This window comes from Bos taurus, chromosome 29, assembly GCF_002263795.3.
Source record: "Bos taurus isolate L1 Dominette 01449 registration number 42190680 breed Hereford chromosome 29, ARS-UCD2.0, whole genome shotgun sequence".
Taxonomy (NCBI): domain Eukaryota; kingdom Metazoa; phylum Chordata; class Mammalia; order Artiodactyla; family Bovidae; genus Bos; species Bos taurus.
This window is the reverse complement of record NC_037356.1, coordinates 27,684,333-27,708,117: the sequence shown is the minus strand read 5'-3', so window position 1 is coordinate 27,708,117 and position 23,785 is coordinate 27,684,333. Positions and strand designations below refer to the sequence as shown.

The 23,785-nt window shown below is 38.4% G+C and overlaps 1 protein-coding gene across 1 annotated transcript; it reads left to right on the top strand.

Moving 5' to 3' along the window:
- The first annotated feature begins 2,556 nt into the window (after positions 1 to 2,556).
- Positions 2,557 to 7,351, top strand: OR8B3G (olfactory receptor family 8 subfamily B member 3G). The gene is made up of 2 exons (XM_002699190.3): positions 2,557 to 3,540; positions 7,311 to 7,351. Exons 1-2 carry the CDS (start codon positions 2,598 to 2,600, stop codon positions 7,349 to 7,351), a joined length of 984 nt encoding a protein of 327 aa, XP_002699236.2. The 5' UTR covers positions 2,557 to 2,597.
- The last annotated feature ends 16,434 nt before the right edge of the window (positions 7,352 to 23,785 follow it).

Here is a 23,785-nt window from a genome sequence, read left to right as displayed (position 1 = left end):
AAAGAAATAGAAGTCTTTGAACAGTGATTTTCTTATGTGCCCTATGCTTAGTCACCCAGTCATGTCCGATTCTTTGTGACTCCATGGACTGTAGCCCTCCAGGCTGCTCTGTCCATGGGGATTCTCCAAGCAAGAATATTGGAGTGGGTTGCCATGCCCCCCTCCAGGAGATCTTCCCAACTTAGGGACTGAACCCAGGTCTCCCACATTGCAGGTGGATTCTTTATTGTCTGAGCCACCAAGGAAGCCCAAGAATACTGGAGTGGATAGCCTATCTCTTCTCCAGGGGATCTTTCTGACCCAGAAATTGAGCCAGGGTCTCCTGGATTCCAGGCATATTCTTTACCAGCTGATCTACCAGGGAAGCCCCTGATTTTCTTATAGACTTAATTTATTAAAAGCAAAGACATACTGAGTCAGAACAGCCCAAACTAAATGTTGGATTAGAATTAAACCTAATAGCATTTTACTGAAACATTAATGTCTAAAAGCAATAAAAATATCCTTTTACTATATGTCTATAAAATGTTCATAAATATTTAAAGATACTCAATCTATTTTACAAAGCAAATAACCTTTACTGAAGTGTTTATAAATTTTTACAAAAATTAATATGTTACCTGGAATGACAGTTAATGAAATTTTCAGTGACATTAATTATTTTCATTTTTATGAAGCACAGAGAGGATCTTTTTCTATGTCCCTAGGGGATGTATGTTCCCTGAAGGAAAACTAACATTTACTATCATGATTAGGGTATAAAAATAGACACCAATTTCTTGCCTGCAGAGCATATCACAATGGGAAGGTCTTAGGGGAGACTTACCCCTGGATTTCTAATCAGATATAAAAAAAATTACAAGCCTTAAGCAAATGCCATGTGCTCTATAACATGGTGATGTAGCTGCCAAGTCTATGGTTTCCCTTTACAGTCTCCTAATAGATTTATAGGTACAACTTTAACCTGAACCTTAGACTAACTCCTGTTATTCAGACTGTCATATCAGTGCTCTGACTCTTTTGCCAACACAGGGAGAAGATTCTGTGACTGCATCTGCTCAGCGTCGATATCTCCAAAGCCAGCTCTTCCAGAAGAGTGGAGGTGAAACACATGTGAAGCTCCCTCTGTTCTGAGTTCCCTCAATGGAAGGAATGTGAGTTAACCAGATTTCTTTTTCTCTTGTCACTAAAAAATGAGGAAAAGTATTTATATTGACTAACAAGAAACTCCAAGGTCTGGATCTCTGACTCAACTGCTTTTATTGTTCTGAGCATATCCTCTGTGTTGGCTTTGTCCTTGTTCTGGTAACAGGGGAACTATAGCAGTTCCAAGTGACAAATCCAGAACATAGCAATATCAGAGGAAGAAAATATTTTTCTCCTAAATTTTTTTTTGTTGAAATATATGTATCATACAACTTTATACATCATAATAAGGATACAGCTTGGTTTGTTTTCACTAACTTAATGGCTTATTTAATCAGCACCCAAATTAATTTATTTCTCTTTCATGCCATCCTACAAAACATGGTAAAGTACATCTACCTTGTTTTATTCATCCTCTGTTCTTCTAGGATGGAATAGAGCAGGAAAATGTGTAGAAACAATGGAGTATATGGTTAAGAATAAAGTTTAGGCCACCAAGGTTCTCCTCCATACCTGTTACCAATTATTGAGCTTGTAATATCTTGTAGTAAGTATCTGTAAATCCTATAGACTGTTAACGACTTTCTTCCAGGAAGCAGAATATTGGCATGGCCTCTGCTCTATAGGAATTCTCTCTTTCTTGAAGGTCATCATAGGGAAACTGAGATATCTAGTAGAGTGATGGAAACTTGAGTAGGAATGAAAAAATGACTGGTCAGATGAGTAGGTTAGAGAGATGGGGATACATTCCCACCACTGAAACTCATCAACAGGTAGATTTGTTCCTCAGCTACCCCATCCCTCTGCTGCTGCTAAGTTGCTTCAGTTGTGTCCAACTCTGTGCAACCCCATAGACAGAAGCCCACCAGGCTCCCCCATCCCTGGGGTTCTTTAGGTAAGAACACTGGAAAGGGTTGCCATTTCCTTCTCCAATGCATGAAAGTGAAAAGTGAAAGTGAAGTTGTGTCTGACTCTTAGCGACCCCATGAACTGCAACCTACCAGGCTCCTCCTTCCATGGGATTTTCCAGGCAAGAGTACTGGAGTGGGGTGCCATTGCCTTCTCCACCCCATCCCTCTATCTTTTAGTAAAAATAAAGTTAGAGCCATGATTTGTCCCATACAACTCATGAAAGCAAAAGACATGGGAGGGGACATGGGTAAACCTATGGCTGATTCATGTTGATGTTTGGTAGATAACAATGCAATATTGTAAAGCAATTATCCTTCAATTATAAATAAATAAATTTAATAAAAAAGAGTGATTTAAATGTTGAGATGTGCGTGCCTCCAGACACTATGAAGCAGAGGAGGACTTACATGATTTCTGCCAGTCTGAGATGGTGTCTCATAAGTAAAACTCATATAGAAGTGATTCTGTAAGGAAAGAGCTGTTTTTCCTGCTAATGAAATTTTCTTCTGTTCTCACAGATTTCTGAAGTTGAAAATAGAATGCTGGCTAGAAATGACTCCTTAGTGATTGAATTTATTCTTGCTGGATTAACAGACCGTCCAGAGCTCCAGCAACCCCTCTTTCACCTGTTTCTAATGATCTATGTTGTCACCATGGTGGGCAACCTGGGCTTGATCATTCTTATTGGTCTAAATTCTCACCTCCACACCCCCATGTACTATTTCCTCTTCAACCTGTCCTTCATTGATCTCTGTTACTCTTCTGTTTTCACCCCCAAGATGCTGATGAACTTTGTATTCAGGGAGAATACCGTCTCGTATGTGGGGTGCATGACTCAGCTGTTTTTCTTTCTCTTTTTTGTCATCTCTGAGTGCTATATGTTGACCTCAATGGCCTATGATCGCTATGTGGCCATCTGTAATCCCTTGCTGTATAAGGTCTCCATGTCCCATCATGTCTGTTTGGTGCTCTCTTTGGCTGCATATGTGATGGGGTTTGCTGGAGCGTCTGTGCACACAGGGTGCATGCTTAGACTAACCTTCTGCAATGTGAATGTCATCAACCATTACTTGTGTGACATCCTCCCACTCCTCCAACTCTCTTGTACCAGCACCTATGTCAATGAGGTGGTAGTTCTCATTGTCGTGGGTATTAACATCACAGTACCCAGTTTCACCATCCTAATTTCTTACATCTTCATCCTTACTAGCATTCTTCATATCAAATCTTCTCAAGGAAGATCAAAAGCCTTTAGTACCTGTAGCTCCCATGTGATTGCTCTTTTTCTTTTTTTTGGTTCAGCAGCATTCATGTACCTTAAATATTCTTCTCCTGAATCCATGGACCTGGGAAAAATTTCTTCTGTTTTTTATACTAATGTGGTACCCATGCTCAATCCTTTGATTTATAGTTTAAGGAACAAGGATATCAAAGTGACACTGAGGAAATCCCTGTTTAAAATCCAACAGACTTTCGGACTCTGTGGGAGAGGGAGAGTGGGGGATGATTTGGGAGAATGACATTGAAACATGTATAATATCATATAAGAAATGAATTGCCAGTCCATATTTGATGCAGGATACAGGATGCTTGGGGCTGGTGCACCGGGATGACCCAGAGGGATCGTACGGGGAGGGAGGTGCGAGGGGGGTTCAGGATGGGGAGCATGTGTACACCCGTGGCAGATTCATGTTGATGTATGGGAAAACCAATACAATATTGTAAAGTAATTAGCCTCCAGTTAAAATAAATAAATTTAAATTAAAAAAAAAAAAACCCAGAGGAGAACCATGTTCTAATTTGAAGTGGCAATATTATAAAACAACTCAGGTTTTTATTGTTGTTTTTCAGGAAGATTCTTTGTTTATCACCATGTTGCTTCTACAGATTGTGTTATATTTGGAATAATAGACTTGTCTTATTACTCCCACATTGCTGGTCTTATCTCATATTTGTCCCCTGTATTTCTTGTACCTCATATCAGTTTACTGAATAGTAACTTGTTTATAAAAGGAACAAATATGCTGACTTTTTTAAATACAATTTTTTATACTTCCATCTTCTGTGTTACTCCTACTCTGTACAAATGTGATGAAGTGTAAATCATAGAAATTTAAAATTACACTTTGCCTATCTAAACACAGAAGTGCCAAATACTACAGAAGCATTCTCATGCTTGTTGATAATATTGCTGGTATAGGCAACAGGGTTCAATAAATTGTCTTAATACAAACTAGTATATAGCTTAAAGTGTTATCATAGTCTCTGATCTTTTCCTTTTGTTCTGTTTCTTATCAACTTACTTTTTAGTTTTGTCCTTTCTTATGCCCTTGGCAAATTGCAATATCTGTACCATAGTATCACCTGTTTTTGAGAGCCTCCATCAGCCCAGGTCATGTAATATTAAAGAGAATATATGTAGTTCCGTCTTTTATTGCCAAAGATGGCATTAACAGAATACAATTAAAGGAATAATACACATGTACCTTAGGATCCCAGTAAGGGGACTGGCTGCTTTATTATAAAACTTGCATTCATTATTATATAAAATGACATAAAATATTTTGAAAAATAGCATATAGTTCTTACTGCAGAGTTTGTTATTTATCACTTTAAAGGAAAATATTGCACATTAAGTTAGGAGAAATATGTTAGACATTGTTTTATTCATCTAATGAGATTTATCATGAAAAAAGTCATATGCTAATGATAATAAACTGTATTCCTTTCAATGGTTCTTGAGCTTATTTAAACCTGTTTCAGTGCATTCAGGGTAGTGTAACAAAATACCACAGACTCAATGACTTATAAATAACAGAAATTTATTTCTCACAGTTCTGAATGTTGGGAGTCTAGGATCAGAGTAACAGCATAAATGAGTGAGGGCACATTTCTGGGCTACACCTTTCTCATTATATGCTTACTTGGTGGAAGGGGCTAGTGATTTCTGTGAAATGTCTTTTACAATGCACTAATCTCAATTTTTAGGGTTCCATCCTCATGACTTAAGTACCTCTTAAGGGTCCCTTCTTTTAATATCATCATCATTGGGGCGTTAGGACTTCAACATTTGATTGTAGCACCTTGTCTCACTGATAAGGTAATTAACAGATTTAAAGTAGATGCTGTTTTCTGTAAGTTTCCTATTTCTCCAGTGCCTTTTCAGCTTGTATATTTAGAATATCAGATGTATTTGCAGGATAAGAAATACTTGTTAAATTGTGTTATCTTGTTTGAGTAACAACAATAATAAATTTTATTGTTATAAATAATAATTAAGGGAATATTATAATAAATACAAATACTAGTAACTAAATAAATCAGAGAGAACTTTGGGGTATCATTTATTTTTTTGAGGGTGGACTTTCACAGCTCTAGACATGATGCTCAGCTCCCAGTCAAGATAAGTAGCTGTGGGGAGCATCAGTCACTGTCTATAGCTTATACTGCTTTGGATCCACCAGTGTTCAGGCAGGGTCCATGCTTACTCTGAGATGTCCTCAGCCAACAGTTTAGCTTGGTGGGTCACACAGGAGCTGGCCATTTTATATGTTATATATTATACATGTATCTCCTGATAGACAGTTTTTGGTTAGGGACTTTCTATCATTATTAATGAGAATTATAGAACTGCACTGTGGCCTGGGATTTTCCTTCTCTGTCTCCTTTCTTAGATGTCAGATTTTCATTGAGGTCTGAAGCCCTTTCTCATGGATTTTCAGCTGCCTATTTTAGCCTTCATTGACTTTTTTATAATGTGTCTTGAAAGTGAAAGAAAGTGAAAGTCCCTCAGTCGTGTCTGACTCTTTGAGACCCCATGAACTATGCAGTCCCTGGAATTCTCCAGGCCAGAATGCTGGAATGGGTAACCGCTCCCTTCTCCAGGGGACCTTCCCAGCCCAGGGATTGAACCCAGGTCTCCCACCTTCCAGTCAGATTCTTTACCAGCTGAGCCACAAGGGAAGCCCAAGAATATGGGAGTAGGTAGCCTATCCCTTCTCCAGCGGATCTTTCTGACCCAGGAATTGAATCAGGGTCTCCTGCATTGCAGGCAGATTCTTTACCAACTGAGCTATCAGGGAAGTAATAAATGTCTTGCAAATCTAATATTTCTTGGCCTTTGCTCCTTGGAGAACTTTAAGTGACACAAAGAACTTACTGATTTTAAAGCTTAGTGTAATGTTCAAATAAAGACTGAGTTTCTCGTTATAAAACAGATGAATGAATAACAGATAAAATAGAAGATTCAGAAAAAGATCCTTATCTATACAGTTAATTGTTTTTTAACCAAGTAATAAGCCAGTTCCAGAGAGAAAGAAAAACTAAGAACCTGATGCTTGGAAATATTAACTTTCATGTTCATCAAACTTGATCTCTATTTAACAACATACACAAAAATTAATTTAAAGTGGATCAAAACAATAGACACAAAACTTAAATGTGTCTAAAAAAAAAACATAGGAAAATGTCTTCATGTAGGCCTAGATTTCTTAGACATATTCTAGTAAACAGGAGATCCCAAAGAGGAGAAAAAAGGTAAACTTCATTAAAATTATAATACCTATAAAAATATTCATAAGCAAACCATGTACTAGAAAAATATTTGCAGTGCATAGATTTGATAAATTTATTGTATCCAAAAATACATGGCAATTTAATAACAAATATATTTCAATGATAAAATACAGTTTCATATATTTGCAAATCATTTGAAAGACACATCCATGTGTGTAAATGGCATGTATAAATGGCCAGTAAGCACATGGAAATAGGCCTAACTTGGTGCAGTCCCTTAGATGTATACTTAGGAGCTGGACAATAGTCCTTTAGCAAATATTCTGTCTTCCCTCACTTCGTTGCCCAAACTGGTGGCTCAGATGGTAAAGCGTCTGCTTACAATGTGGGAGACCCGGCTTTGATCCCTGGGGAAATGGCTAGCCACTCCAGTACTCTTGCCTGGAGAATCCCATGGATGGAGGAGCCTGGTGGGCTTCAGTCCATGGGGTCACGAAGAGTTGGACACGACTGAGCGACTTCATTTTCACTTTCATAGTTGATTTACATATTCATATTAATTTCATGTGTACAGCATGATACGTTGTTACTTTTATATGCTCTACTCTGTTAAAAATTATCACAATTAATAATCATAATTACTATATAATATATTCTTTTTGCCTATCTGTTTTCCCTAGTAGTTTGTATGTCTTAGTCCCATGCATGTAATTTGCCTCTCCCTTCTTCCCTCTCAGCTAGTGCCTCCCCTGACAGTTCCCAAGTAGACACCAGGTAACCAGGGAGCCACTGATGTAGCCCACAAAAGCCAACCTTCAGGGAGGGGTCCAGAGAACGTTGCAGAAGGATGGAGTGGGGATCTGAAGGAGCCAATGGGGAAGATCCAGCAGGGTTTGCTTACTAGTAAACAACTTTTGAAACTGGAGACTTCCCCAAATACTTCTGTTACATCTGAAATATCTAATAATACATATGCAATGATTATTTTAATGTTGAGGGTTTTTCTTTTCTTTTTTGGTGGTGGTGGTGGGATAATGGATTTTCCCTTTGATTTGTTTTTCTCTGTTAAAATGACTTCATAAAGTTCTTTAAAAAGTAATATGTAAAAAACAGCAAACATTATTCTCAATGGTAGAAAACTGAAAACATTTCTTCTAAGATCAGGAACAAGACAAGACAATTACAATTAATAGCCATTTTCACCACTGTTATTCAACAAAGTTTTGGAAGTCCACCCATGGAAGTCAGAGAAGAAAAAGAAATAAAAGATGCTCAACATCACTCATTATCAGAGAAATGCAAACCAAAACTACTATGAGATACCATTTCACACCAGTCAGAATGGCTGCGATCCAAAAGTCTACAAATAATAAATGCTGGAGAGGGTGTGGAGAAAAGGGAACCCTCTTACACTGTTGGTGGGAATGCAAACTAGTACAGCCACTATGGAGAACAGTGTGGAGATTCCTTAAAAAACTGGAAATAGAACAGCCTTATGATCCAGCAATCCCACTGCTGGGCATACACACTGAGGAAACCAGAAGGGAAAGAGACACGTGTACCCCAATGTTCACAGCAGCACTGTTTATAATAGCCAGGACATGGAAGCAACCTAGATGTCCATCAGCAGATGAATGGATAAGAAAGCAGTGGTACATATACACAATGGAGTATTACTCAGCCATTAAAAAGAATACATTTGAATCAGTTCTAATGAGGTGGATGAAACTGGAGCCTATTATACAGAGTGAAGTAAGCTAGAAGGACAAACACCAATACAGTATACTAACACATATATATGGAATTTAGAAAGATGGTAATGATAACCCTGTATACGAGACAGCAAAAGAGACACTGATGTATAGAACAGGCTTATGGACTCTGTGGGAGAGGGGGAGGGTGGTAAGATTTGGGAGAATGGCATTGAAACATGTGAAATGTCATGTATGAAACGAGATGCCAGTCCAGGTTCAATGCACGATGCTGGATGCTTGGGACTGGTGCACTGGGACGACCCAGAGGGATGGTATGGGGAGGGAGGAGGGAGGAGGTTTCAGGATGGATTTTCTTTTAAAAATTTAAAATAAATTAAAAAAAATAAAAATAAAACCAGCTTGAACATCAAAAAAAAAAAAAAATACTATTGTCATCAAAAAAAAAAAAAAAAAGAAAAAGAAAACCATGGCAAAGATAGGGAAGGCAGCTGAAACAAGGAAACCTCTGTTGTTATAATCTTCCATGTACTATGAGCGAAATGTAACTGAATTCGTTTATGGCAGCTGAAATTTATGTCAACCAATTAGTACAATCGTGTTTGCCTACAAATTCATTCTTTGTTTTTCTTGCAAAATGAAGAGAGTGCCTTATCAAAGTTCTTAAAGTTGACAGTGACTGAATTCTACTTCAGTAGGTTTAATATTTATATAACACTATTCTGTCCTGTAATTCTAGACATTTAATTCAGTAATTACCTGATTGGTTTTACCTACTTTTTGTATTACTGCATGTCATAGCAAAGACTTTTTTTTTTAAAAAAAAAGAAAATCAAAAGTAGAAAATGTACCAATCAGTGCATAGAACTGGGAAGCACGTTTGTCATTTGGATAAAAATAATTTAGATTCCTACTCATACTGTGAATTCTTAACTTCTAGAGTTAAACCTTTAAAAATATTTGTAAAGACAGAATAAAATCATGGTTAAAAAAAAAAAAGAAATAAAAGAAATATACAGTGGAAAAGAAGTAAAACTCTCACTCTTTGCAGATGATATGCTGTACATAGAAAATCCTAAAGATACCATCAGAAAATTACTAGGGCTAATCAATAAATTTAGTAAAGTCACAGGATGCAAAATCAATACCCCCAAATCCCTGGCATTCTTATACACTAATAACAAAAAATCAGAAAGAAAAATTAAGGAAAAAAAATCCCACTCACCATCGCAACTAAAAGAATAAAATATCTCAGAATAAACCTACCTAAGGAGACAAAAGACCTGTATGCAGAAAACTACAAGATACTGATGAACGATGACACAACACAGATGAAGAGATGTATCATGTTCTTGGATTGCAAGAGTCAATATTGTGAGAGTTAATATACTGCCTAAAGCAGTCTATAGAGTCAATGAAATCTGATCAAATTACCAAAGACATTTCCCCATAACTAGAACAAAAACTTTCACAAGTTTATGGAAACACAAAAGACCTCAAATAGCCAAAGTAATCTCAAGAAAGAAAAATAGAACTGGAGAGAGAGAGGAGCCAAGATGGCGGAGGAGTAGGACGGGGAGAACACTTTCTCCCCCACAAATTCATCAAAAGAGCATTTAAACGTCGAGTAAATTCCACAAAACAACTTCTGAATGCCGGCACAGGACATCAGGCACCCAGAAAAGCAACCCAACTCTTCGAAAGGAGGTAGGAAAAAATACTAAAAACAAACAAAAAAGAGACAAAAGAGGGAGGGACGGAGTTCCGTCCCGGGAAGGGAATCTTAAAAAGAGAGAAGTTTCCAAACATCAGGAAACCTTCTCACTGCCGAATCTGTGCCGAGCTTTGGAAGCACAGAGGGCAACATAACAGGGAGAAAAAATAAATAAACAATTTAAAACTCGCAGATTTCGAGCCCTACGGTAACTCCCCCAGCAGAGAAGCAGCGCAGACGCCTGCATCCGCCATTAGCAAACCAGGGCTGGGCAGGGAGGCGCGGCGTGGGCTGCATCGCTGAGAGTAAGAATCTGGCCTGAATACCCTGAGCGCTATCTGAGCGAAATAATTTGGGCTAGCAAACCAGACTGTGGGATACCTACCACGCGAAAAGCCAGCCCTAACCTAAGACCGCCAGGCCCGCGCACGGAACAAAGGACTGAACAGAGATAACCTGCTGCAGACCTTCCCCCTCCGGTGACAGGCAGCCAGAGCCGGAAGGGGGCAATCGCAGCCCCAGAGAGACATTATCTATAAAATTGTAAGCAGGCTTCTTTGCTAACTAAAACTTCTTGGGGGCCTGGACGGTCAACATCTGCCTGAGAAGGTGCGCCGGTTTTACATCCAGATAACCGAGTGGCGGGGAGGCGATAAGTCGCAGCATTGGCGCTCGCCTGGGAAGAGCAAATTGGCGCTCGGATCTGGGAAGAGCACAAAACGCAGGCCCAACCGAGTCTGCGCCTCTGAGGACTACCCGAGTGCCTGAACCTGAGCGGCTTGGACCTGGAAGGTGCATGCAGCCCAGGGCCAGCCTCGGATTGTTCCCGGCGGAACAACCTAGAGTCCGAGCAGTGTGGACAGGGAGGCTACACGCGCCGTGAACGGGGGCAGACCCAGGGTGGCTGAGGCACTGCGAGCCCACGCCAGTGTTATTTGTTTGCAGCATCCCTCCCTCCCTCCCCACAGCGCGACTGAACAAGTAAGACTAAAAAAAAAAAAAAAAAAAAGTGTCCTCCACCGTGCCCTTTGAGTCAGGGCGGAAACCAGATACTGAAGAGACTAGCAAACAGAAGAAGTTATAACAGAGGGAAACGCCTTGGAAGCTACAGGCAATAGATCAAAACCCTGTGGTTACTACGGACTACATAGGAAGGGGCCTATAGATCTTGAGAAATATAAATCTGACCAAGGAACTAGCCAAAAATGAACTGAACCCACAACACCCACAAAAAAAAAAAAAAAAAAAGTCCTAGATATATTTTTATTATTTTTACGATCATTCTTTCTTTTTTTTTAATTAAAAAAAAAATTTTAAGTCCTCTATTGTTCCTTTAATTTTCACTTTTATATCCTATTATTTTGCAAAAAAAAAAAAAAGACCCTATTTTTTTCTTCTTCAGCAAACTTCATATATATATATTTTATAATTTTTTGACCTTGTTTTTTTGTTTTTGTTTTTGTTTTTTTCTTCTTTTCTTTAACATTGTATTTTTGAAATTCCAAACTCTACTCTAGATTTTTAATTTTCGCTTTTTGGTATATGTTATCAATTTTGTACCTATAGTTTTTTTTATATAATTTCTGTGACTTTTTTTTTTTTCTTCTTCTCTGTTTCTTTCTCTTCTTCTTTTATATAACATTGTATATCTGAAATTCCAAACTTTACTCTAGATTTTTAATTTATGCTTTTTGGTATTTGATATCAATTTTGTACCTGTATTTTCTTTATAATTTTTGTGACATTGTTCGTATTTGTTTGTTTGTTTTCTCTCTTTATTTTTCTTCTTCTTCTTTTTTTTTTTTTTAACATTGTATTTTTGAAATTCCAAACTCTACTCTAGATTTTTAATTTTTGCTTTCTGGTATTAGTTATCAATTTTGTACCTGTACTTTCTTTATAATTTTCACGACCTTGTTTGTTTTTGTTTGTTCGTTTTTTCTCTCTTTCTTTTCCTTCTTCTTTTCTTTAACATCGTATTTTTGAAATTCCAAACTCTACTCTAGATTTTTAATTTTCGCTTTCTGGTATTAGTTATCAATTTTGTACCTGTACTTTCTTTATAATTTTCGCGACCTTGTTTGTTTTTGTTTGTTCGTTCTTTCTCTCTTTCTTTTCCTTCTTCTTTTCTTTAACATCGTATTTTTGAAATTCCAAACTCTACTCTAGATTTTTAATTTTTGCTTTTATGTATTTGTTACCAATTTTGTACCTTTAAGGACCCAATCTTCAGGACCCATTTTTCACTAGGGAGTGAGATTACTGGCTTGACTGCTCTCTCTCCCTTTGGACCCTCCTTTTTCTCCACCAGGTCGCCTGTGTCTCCTCCCTAACCCCTCTCTACTCTACCCAACTCTGTGAATTTCTGTGTGTTCCAGACGGTGGAGAACACTTAGGGAACTGATTACTGGCTGGATCTGTCTCCCTCCTTTTCATTCCCCCCTTTTATCCTTCTGGCCACCTCTGTTACCTTCCTCCTTCTTCTCTTCTCTGTATAACCCCGTGAACATCTCTGAGTGGTCCAGTTGTGGAGTGCACATAAGGAAGTGACTACTGGCTAGCCCACTCTCTCCACTATTGATTCACCTCATCTCATTTGGGTCACCTCTAACTCCCTCCTCCCTCTTCTCTTCTCCATGTAACCCTGTGAACCTCTCTGAGTGACCCTCACTGTAGAGAAACTTATCATCTTTAATGTAGATGTTTTATCAATGGTGCTGTATAGAAGGAGAAGTTTTGAAACTACTGTAAAAATAAGACCGATAATCGGAAGCAGGAGACTTAAGTCCAAACCCTGACTCCAGGGAACTCCTGACTCCAAGGAACATTCATTGACAGGAGCTCATCAAATGCCTCCATACCGACACTGAAACCAAGCACCACACAAGGGCCAATAAGTTCCAGGGCAAGATATACCAAGCAAATTCTCCAGCAACAAAGGAACACAGCCCTGAGCTTCAAGATACAGGCTGCCCAAAGTCACCCCAAAACTATAGACATCTCATAATTCATTACTGGACATTTCATTGCACTCCAGAGAGAAGAAATACAGCTCCACCCACCAGAACACCGACACAAGCTTCCCTAACCAGGAAACCTTGACAAGCCACCTGTACAAACCCACACACAGTGAGGAAACGCCACAATAAAGAGAACTCCACAAACTGCCAGAATACAGAAAGGACACCCCAAACTCAGCAATTTAAACAAGATGAAGAGACAGAGGAATACTCAGCAGATAAAGGAACAGGATAAATGCCCACCAAACCAAACAAAAGAGGAAGAGATAGGGAATCTACCTGATAAAGAATTCCGAATAATGATAGTGAAATTGATCCAAAATCTTGAAACTAAAATGGAATCACAGATAAATAGCCTGGAGACAAGGATTGAGAAGATGCAAGAAAGGTTTAACAAGGACCTAGAAGAAATAAAAAAAGAGTCAATATATAATGAATAATGCAATAAGTGAAATTAAAAACACTCTGGAGGCAACAAATAGTAGAATAACAAAAGCAGAAGACAGGATTAGTGAATTAGAAGATAGAATGGTAGAAATAAATGAATCAGAGAGGATAAAAGAAAAACGAATTAAAAGAAATGAGGACAATCTCAGAGACCTCCAGGACAATATTAAACGCTACAACATTCGAATCATAGGGGTTCCAGAAGAAGAAGACAAAAAGAAAGACCATGAGAAAATACTTGAGGAGATAATAGTGGAAAACTTCCCTAAAATGGGGAAGGAAATAATCACCCAAGTCCAAGAAACCCAGAGAGTACCAAACAGGATAAACCCAAGGAGAAACACCCCAAGACACATATTAATCAAATTAACAAAGATCAAACACAAAGAACAAATATTAAAAGCAGCAAGGGAAAAACAACAAATAACACACAAGGGAATTCCCATAAGGATAACAGCTGATCTTTCAATAGAAACTCTTCAAGCCAGGAGGGAATGGCAAGACATACTTAAAATGATGAAAGAAAATAACCTACAGCCCAGATTATTGTACCCAGCAAGGATCTCATTCAAGTATGAAGGAGAAATCAAAAGCTTTTCAGACAAGCAAAAGCTGAGAGAATTCTGCACCACCAAACCAGCTCTCCAACAAATACTAAAGGATATTCTCTAGACAGGAAACACAAAAACGGTGTATAAACTCGAACCCAAAACAATAAAGTAAATGGCAACGGGAACATACTTATCAGTAATTACCTTAAATGTAAATGGGTTGAATGCCCCAACCAAAAGACAAAGACTGGCTGAATGGATACAAAAACAAGACCCCTACATATGTTGTCTACAAGAGACCCACCTCAAAACAGGGGACACATACAGACTGAAAGTGAAGGGCTGGAAAAAGATTTTCCATGCAAATAGGGACCAAAAGAAAGCAGGAGTAGCAATACTCATATCAGATAAAATAGACTTTAAAACAAAGGCTGTGAAAAGAGACAAAGAAGGTCACTACATAATGATCAAAGGATCAATCCAAGAAGAAGATATAACAATTATAAATATATATGCACCCAACACGGGAGCACCACAGTACGTAAGACAAATGCTAACAAGTATGAAAGGAGAAATTAACAATAACACAATAATAGTGGGAGACTTTAATATCCCACTTACACCTATGGATAGATCAACTAAACAGAAAATTAACAAGGAAACACAAACTTTAAACGATACAATAGACCAGTTAGACCTAATTGATATCTATAGGTCATTTCATCCCAAAACAATGAATTTCACCTTTTTCTCAAGCGCACATGGAACCTTCTCCAGGATAGATCACATCCTGGGCCATAAAGCTAGCCTTGGTAAATTCAAAAAAATAGAAATCATTCCAAGCATTTTTTCTGACCACAATGCAGTAAGATTAGATCTCAATTACAGGAGAAAAACTATTAAAAATTCCAACATATGGAGGCTGAACAACACGCTGCTGAATAACCAACAAATCACAGAAGAAATCAAAAAAGAAATCAAAATTTGCATAGAAACGAATGAAAATGAAAACACAACAACCCAAAACCTGTGGGACACGGTAAAAGCAGTCCTAAGGGGAAAGTTCATAGCAATACAGGCACACCTCAAGAAACAAGAAAAAAGTCAAATAAATAACCTAACTCTACACCTAAAGCAACTAGAAAAGGAAGAAATGAAGAACCCCAGGGTTAGTAGAAGGAAAGAAATCTTAAAAATTAGAGCAGAAATAAATGCAAAAGAAACAAAAGAGACCATAGCAAAAATCAACAAAACCAAAAGCTGGTTCTTTGAAAGGATAAATAAAATTGACAAACCATTAGCCAGACTCATCAAGAAACAAAGGGAGAAAAATCAAATCAACAAAATTAGAAACGAAAATGGAGAGATCACAACAGACAACACAGAAATACAAAGGATCATAAGAGACTACTATCAACAATTATATGCCAATAAAATGGACAACGTGGAAGAAATGGACAAATTCTTAGAAAAGTACAACTTTCCAAAACTGGACCAGGAAGAAATAGAAAATCTTAACAGACCCATCACAAGCATGGAAATTGAAACTGTAATCAAAAATCTTCCAGCAAACAAAAGCCCCGGCCCAGACGGCTTCACAGCTGAATTCTACCAAAAATTTAGAGAAGAGCTAACACCTATCCTGCTCAAACTCTTCCAGAAAATTGCAGAGGAAGGTAAACTTCCAAACTCATTCTATGAGGCCACCATCACCCTAATACCAAAACCTGACAAAGATCCCACAAAAAAAGAAAACTACAGGCCAATATCACTGATGAACATAGATGCAAAAATCCTTAACAAAATTCTAGCAATCAGAATCCAACAACACATTAAAAAGATCATACACCATGACCAAGTGGGCTTTATCCCAGGGATGCAAGGATTCTTCAATATCCGCAAATCAATCAATGTAATACACCACATTAACAAATTGAAAAATAAAAACCATATGATTATCTCAATAGATGCAGAGAAAGCCTTTGACAAAATTCAACATCCATTTATGATAAAAACTCTCCAGAAAGCAGGAATAGAAGGAACATACCTCAACATAATAAAAGCTATATATGACAAACCCACAGCAAACATTATCCTCAATGGTGAAAAATTGAAAGCATTTCCCCTAAAGTCAGGAACAAGACAAGGGTGCCCACTTTCACCATTACTATTCAACATAGTTTTGGAAGTTTTGGCCACAGCAATCAGAGCAGAAAAAGAAATAAAAGGAATCCAAATTGGAAAAGAAGAAGTAAAACTCTCACTATTTGCAGATGACATGATCCTCTATATAGAAAACCCTAAAGAGTCCACCAGAAAATTACTAGAAATAATCAATGACTACAGTAAAGTTGCAGGATATAAAATCAACACACAGAAATCCCTTGCATTCCTATACACTAATAATGAGAAAACAGAAAGTGAAATTAAGGAAACAATTCCATTCACCATTGCAACGGAAAGAATAAAATACTTAGGAATATATCTACCTAAAGAAACTAAAGACCTATATATAGAAAACTATAAAACACTGGTGAAAGAAATCAAAGAGGACACTAATAGATGGAGAAATATACCATGTTCATGGATCAGAAGAATCAATATAGTGAAAATGAGTATACTACCCAAAGCAATTTATAGATTCAATGCAATCCCTATCAAGCTACCAACAGTATTCTTCACAGAGCTAGAACAAATAATTTCACAATTTGTATGGAAATACAAAAAACCTCGAATAGCCAAAGCGGTCTTGAGAAAGAAGAATGGAACTGGAGGAATCAACTTACCTGACTTCAGGCTCTACTACAAAGCCACAGTTATCAAGACAGTATGGTACTGGCACAAAGACAGAAATATTGATCAATGGAATAAAATAGAAAGCCCAGAGATAAATCCACGCACATATGGACACCTTATCTTCGACAAAGGAGGCAAGAATATACAATGGATTAAAGACAATCTCTTTAACAAGTGGTGCTGGGAAATCTGGTCAACCACTTGTAAAAGAATGAAACTGGACCACTTTCTAACACCATACACAAAAATAAACTCAAAATGGATTAAAGATCTAAACGTAAGACAGAAACTATAAAACTCCTAGAGGAGAACATAGGCAAAACACTCTCCGACATACATCACAGCAGGATCCTCTATGACCCACCTCCCAGAATATTGGAAATAAAAGCAAAAATAAACAAATGGGACCTAATTAACCTTAAAAGCTTCTGCACATCAAAGGAAACTATTAGCAAGGTGAAAAGACAGCCTTCAGAATGGGAGAAAATAATAGCAAATGAAGCAACCGACAAACAACTAATCTCAAAAATATACAAGCAACTCCTACAGCTCAACTCCAGAAAAATAAACGACCCAATCAAAAAATGGGCCAAAGAACTAAATAGACATTTCTCCAAAAAAGACATACAGATGGCTAACAAGCACATGAAAAGATGCTCAACATCACTCATTATCAGAGAAATGCAAATCAAAACCACTATGAGGTACCATTTCACACCAGTCAGAATGGCTGCGATCCAAAAGTCTACAAATAATAAATGCTGGAGAGGGTGCGGAGAAAAGGGAACCCTCTTACACTGTTGGTGGGAATGCAAACTAGTACAGCCACTATGGAGAACAGTGTGGAGATTCCTTAAAAAACTGGAAATAGAACTGCCTTATGATCCAGCAATCCCACTGCTGGGCATACACACTGAGGAAACCAGAAGGGAAAGAGACACGTGTACCCCAATGTTCATCGCAGCACTGTTTATAATAGCCAGGACATGGAAGCAACCTAGATGTCCATCAGCAGATGAATGGATAAGAAAGCAGTGGTACATATACACAATGGAGTATTACTCAGCCATTAAAAAGAATACATTTGAATCAGTTCTAATGAGGTGGATGAAACTGGAGCCTATTATACAGAGTGAAGTAAGCCAGAAGGAAAAACATAAATACAGTATACTAACGCATATATATGGAATTTAGAAAGATGGTAACAATAACCCGGTGTACGAGACAGCAAAAGAGACACTGATGTATAGAACAGTCTTATGGACTCTGTGGGAGAGGGAGAGGGTGGGAAGATTTGGGAGAATGGCATTGAAACATGTAAAATATCATGTAGGAAACGAGTTGCCAGTCCAGGTTCGATGCATGATGCTGGATGCTTGGGGCTGGTGCACTGGGACGGCCCAGAGCGATGGTATGGGGAGGGAGGAGGGAGGAGGGTTCGGGATGGGGAACACATGTATACCTGTGGCGGATTCATTTTGATATTTGGCAAAACTAATACAATTATGTAAAGTTTAAAAATAAAATAAAATTAGAGAAAATATAACCAAAAAAAAAAAAAAAATAGAACTGGAGAATCAACCTTCCTGCTTTCATAACATACTACAAAGTCAGAGTAATCAAGAAAGTATGGTACTGGCACAAAAAGAGAAATATAGACCAATGGATCAAGATAGAAAGCCCAGAAATAAACCGACACACCTATGGGCACCTTATCTTTGACAAAAGAGGCAATAATATACTATACAGTGGAGAAAAGAAAGCTTATTCAATAAGTGGTGCTGGGAAAACTGGACAGCTACATGTAAAAATGAAATTAGAACACTTCCTAACACCATACACAAAAATAAACTTAAAGGCCTAAATGTAAGGTCAGAAACTATAAACTCAGAAAATGTAGGCAGACCGCTCTGACATAAATCACAGCAAGATCCTCTTTGACCCACCACCTAGAGTAATGGAAATAAAAATAAAAATTAAAAAATGGGATTAAACTAGGGCTTCCCCAATGGCTCAGTGGGTAAAGAACCTGCCTACAATGCAGGAGACATGGAAGAAGATGCAAGTTTGATCCCTGGGTCAGGAAGATCCCTGGAGAAGGAAATGGCACCCTACTCTTGTATTCTTGCTTGGAAAGTCCCATGGAGAGGAGCCTGGAGGACTCCAGACCAGGCTACAGCCTATGGGGTTGCAAAGAGTCAGGCATGACTGAGCAGCTAAGCATGCAAAACTTTTGCACAGCAAAGAAAAATATAAACAAAATGAAAAGACAACCCTCAGAATGGGAGAAAATATTGCAAATAAGACAACTGACAAAAGATTAATCTTCAAAATACACAAGCAACTCATACAACTCACTCTCAGAAAAATATACAACCCAACCAAAAAATGGGCAGAAGACCTAAATAGACATTCCTCCAAAGAAGACATACAGGTGGCTGATAAACTCATGAAAAAAATACTCAACATAGCTCATTATTAGAGATATGCACGTCAGAAGTACAATAAGGTATCACCTCACACCAGTCAGAATGGCCATTATCAAAATCTACAAAGAATAATTGCTAGAGAGCATGTGGAGTAAAGGAAAACCTCTTGCACAGTTGGTGGGAACATAAATTGATATAGCCACTATGGAGAACAGTATGGAGATTTCTTTAAAAACTGGGAATAAAACAACCTTGTGGATTCAAGCAAGTTAAGTCACTTCAGTTGTGTCTGACTCTCTGTGACCTTATGAATTGTAGCCCACCAGGTCCCTCTGTCCTTTGGATTCGGCAGACAAGAACACTGGAATGGGTTGCTGTGTCCTCCTCTAGGGTATCTTCCAGACCCAGGGATTGAAACTGCATCTATGTCTCCTGCATTGGCAGGCAGGCAGGTTCTTTACCACTGACTTAGCAATCCAACTACTGGGCATATACCCTGAGAAAACCATAATTGAAAAAGACACATATACCCCAATTTTATTGTAGCACTATTTACAATAGTCAGGACACAGATGCAACCTAACTGTTCCCGACAGGTATATGGATAAAGAAGTTGTGGTACATATATACACTGAAATATTACTCAGCCATAAAAAGGAACACATTTGAGTCAGTTTTAGTGAGCTGGATGAACCTAGGGCCAATTACACAGAGTGAAGTAAGTCAGAAAGAGAGAAACAAATACTATATGTGTGCTGTGCTTAGTTGCTCGGTCTTGTCCAACTCTTTGTGTCCCCATAGACTGTAGCCCACCAGGATCCTCTGTCCATGGGGATTCTCCAGGCAACAATACTGGAGTGGGTAGCATATCCTTTCTCCAGGGGAACTTCCTGTCTCAGGAATCAAACAGGGGTCTCCTGCATTGCAGGCAGATTCTTTACCAGCTGAGCTACCAGGATTAACACACACACACACACACACACATATATATATATATGGAATCTAGAAAAACAGTACTGATGAACCTATTTACAAGGAAGGAATGGAGACACTGATGTACAGAAAAAACTTGTGAACAAAAAGGGGAAAAGAGAGGTTGGGACTAACTGAGAGAATAGGATTGACATATATACCCTATCATATGTAAAATGGGTAGATGGTGAGAAGCTGCTACATAGCACTATATGAACACTGCCCAGACTGGCATTCTGTGACAACCTGGATGGATGGGATGATGAGGAGAGGGAGGCTCAAGAGGGAGGATAAATATATAATTATTATTTATTTGCAATACTGTACCTGGAAGCCAACACTACATGGTAAAGCAACAATGCCCCACCTATTTTGTTTTAGGAACTGGGCATAGACTCCAAGAGATGATAAAAAAAGTAAATATTGGAACACACATTCCTCTGCCTTGGGGATTAAGGAGAATACTTATTTTAAAATTGTAAACTGAGTAGTATATTGTGTCTCAAAAGATCTGTGACACAGAATGGAAAAAAACCCCATTAATTTCTACTGTCAGTGGGCTCATTTAACTTGAAAGGAAATCGCGAGGGAGAGAATTATTTTCTGTGCTTCTAATCAATTTCCCCAGAACTACAGTGTATGAAATGAATTCTACTTGAGTCAACTGACTGTTTTGGAGCTCATTAAGGTGGATATGAACAGTATGAAGAGGCAAAAAGATAGGACACTGAAAGATGAACTCCCCAGGTCGGTAGGTGCCCAATAGGCTACTGGAGATCAGTGGAGAAATAACTCCAGAAAGAATGAAGGGACAGAGCCAAAGCAAAAACAATACCCAGCTGTGGATGTGATTCGTGATAGAAGCAAGGTCTTATGCTGTAAAGAGCAATATTGCATAGGAACCTGGAATGTTAGGTCCATGAATCAAGGCAAATTGAAAGTGGTCAAACAGGAGATTGCAAGAGTGAACATCGACATTCCAGGAATCAGCGAACTAAAATGGACTAGAATAGGTGAATTTAACTCAGATGACCATTATATCTACTACTGTGGGCAAGAATCCCTTAGAAGAAATGGAGTAGCCATCATAGTCAACAAAAGAGTCTGAAATGCAGTACTTGGATGCAATCTCAAAAATGACAGAATGACCTCTGTTCATTTCCAAGGCAAACCATTCAATATTACAGTAATCCAAGTCTATGCCCCAACCAGTAACGCTGAAGAAGCTGATGTTGAATGGTTATATGAAGACCTAGAAGACCTTTTAGAACTAACACCCCCAAAAGATGTCCTTTTCATTATAGGGGACTGGAGTGCAAAAGTAGGTAGTCAAGAAACACCTGGAGTAACAGGCAAATTTAGCCTTAGGGTACAGAATGAAGCAGGGCAAAGGCTAATAGAGTTTTGTCAAGAGAATGAACTGATCATAGCAAACACCCTCTTCCAACAACACAAGAGAAGACTCTACACATGGACATCACCAGATGGCCAACACCGAAATCAGATTGATTATATTCTTTGTAGCCAGAGATGGAGAAGTTCTATACAGTCAGCAAAAACAAGACCAGGAGCTGACTGTGGCTCAGATCATGAACACCTTATTGCCAAATTCAGACTTAAATTGAAGAAAGGAAGGAAAACCACTAGACCATTCAGGTATGACCTAAATCAAATCCCTTATGATTATACAGTAGAAGTGAGAAATAGATTTAAGGGCCTAGGTCTGATAGATAGATTGCCTGATGAACTATGGATGGAGGTTCATGACATTGTACAGGACACAGGGAGCAAGACCATGTCCAAGAAAAAGAAATGCAAAAAAGCAAAATGGCTTTCTGAGGAGGCCTTACAAATAGCTGTGAAAAGAAAAGAAGTGAAAAGCAAAGGAGAAAAGGACAGACATACCCATTTGAATGTAGAGTTCCAAAGAATAGCAAGGAGAGATAAGAAAGCCTTCCTCAGTGATCAGTGGAAAGAAATGGAGGAAAATAATAGAATGATAAAGACTAGAGATCTCTTCAAGGAAATTAGAGATACCAAGGGACCATTCATGCAAGAACAGAAGCAGAAGATATTAAGAAGAGGTGGCAAGAACACACAGAAGAACTGTACAAAAAAGATCTTCATGACCCAGATAATCACGATGGTGTGATCACTCACCTAGAGCCACACATCCTGGAATGTGAAGTCAAGTGGGCCTTAGGAAGCATCACTATGAATAAAGCTAGTGGAGGTGATGGAATTCCAGTTGAGCTATTTCAAATCCTGAAAGATGATGTTGTGAAAGTGCTGCACTCAATATGCCAGCAAATTTGGAAAACTCAGCAGTGGCCACAGGACTGGAAAAGGTCAGTTTTCATTCCAATTCCAAAGAAAGGCAATGCCAAAGAATACTCAAACTACTGCACAATTGCACTCATCTCACACACTAGTAAAGTAATGCTCAAACTTCTCCAAGCCAGGCTTCAGCAATATGTGAACTGTGAACTTTCTGATGTTCAAGCTGGTTTTAGAAAAGGCAGAGGAACCAGAGATCAAATTGCTAACATCCACTGGATCATCAAAAAAGCAGGATTTCCAGAAAAACATCTATTTCTGCTTTATTGACTATGCCAAAGCCTTTGACTGTGTGGATCACAATAAACTGTGGAAAATTCTTCAAGAGATGGGAATACCAGACCACCTGACCTGCCTCTTGAGAAACCTGTATGCAGGCCAGGAAGCAACAGTTAGAACTGGACATGGAACAACAGACTGGTTCCAAATAAGAAAAGGAATACGTCAAAGCTGCATATTGTCACCCTGCTTATTTAACTTATATGCAGAGTACATCATGAGAAATGCTGGGCTGGAGGAAGCACAAGCTGGAATCAAGATAGCCGGGAGAAATATCAGTCACCTCGGATATGTAGATGACACCACCTTTATGCCAGAAAATGAAGAAGAACTAAAGAGCTTCTTGTTGAAAGTGAGAGAGGAGAGTGAAAAAGTTGGCCTAAAGCTCAACATTCAGAAAACTAAGATCATGGCATCTGGTCCCATACTTCATGGTAAATAGATGGGGAAACAGTGGCTGACTTTATTTTTCTTGGGCTCCAAAATCACTGAAGATTGTGCCTGCAGCCATGAAATTAAAAGACACTTGAAACATGTATAATATCATATAAGAAACGAATCACCAGTCCAGGTTCGATGTAGGATACAGGATGCTTGGGGCTGGTGCACTGGGATGACCTGTGGGGACGGTATGGGGAGGGAGGTGGGTTGGGGGATTCAGGATTGGGAACACGTGTACACCCGTAGCGGATTCATGTTCATGTATGGCAAAACCAATACAATATTGTAAAGTAATTAGCCTCCAATTAAAATAAATAAATTAAAAAAAGGACACTTTCTCCATGGAAGGAAAGTTATGACCAACCTAGATAGTGTATTAAATAGCAGAGACATTACTTTGCTAACAAAGGTCCATCTATTCAAGGCTATGGTTTTTCCAGTGGTCATGTATGGGTGTGAGAATTGGACTGTGAAGAAGGCTAAGCACCAAAGAATTGATGCTTTTGAACTGTGG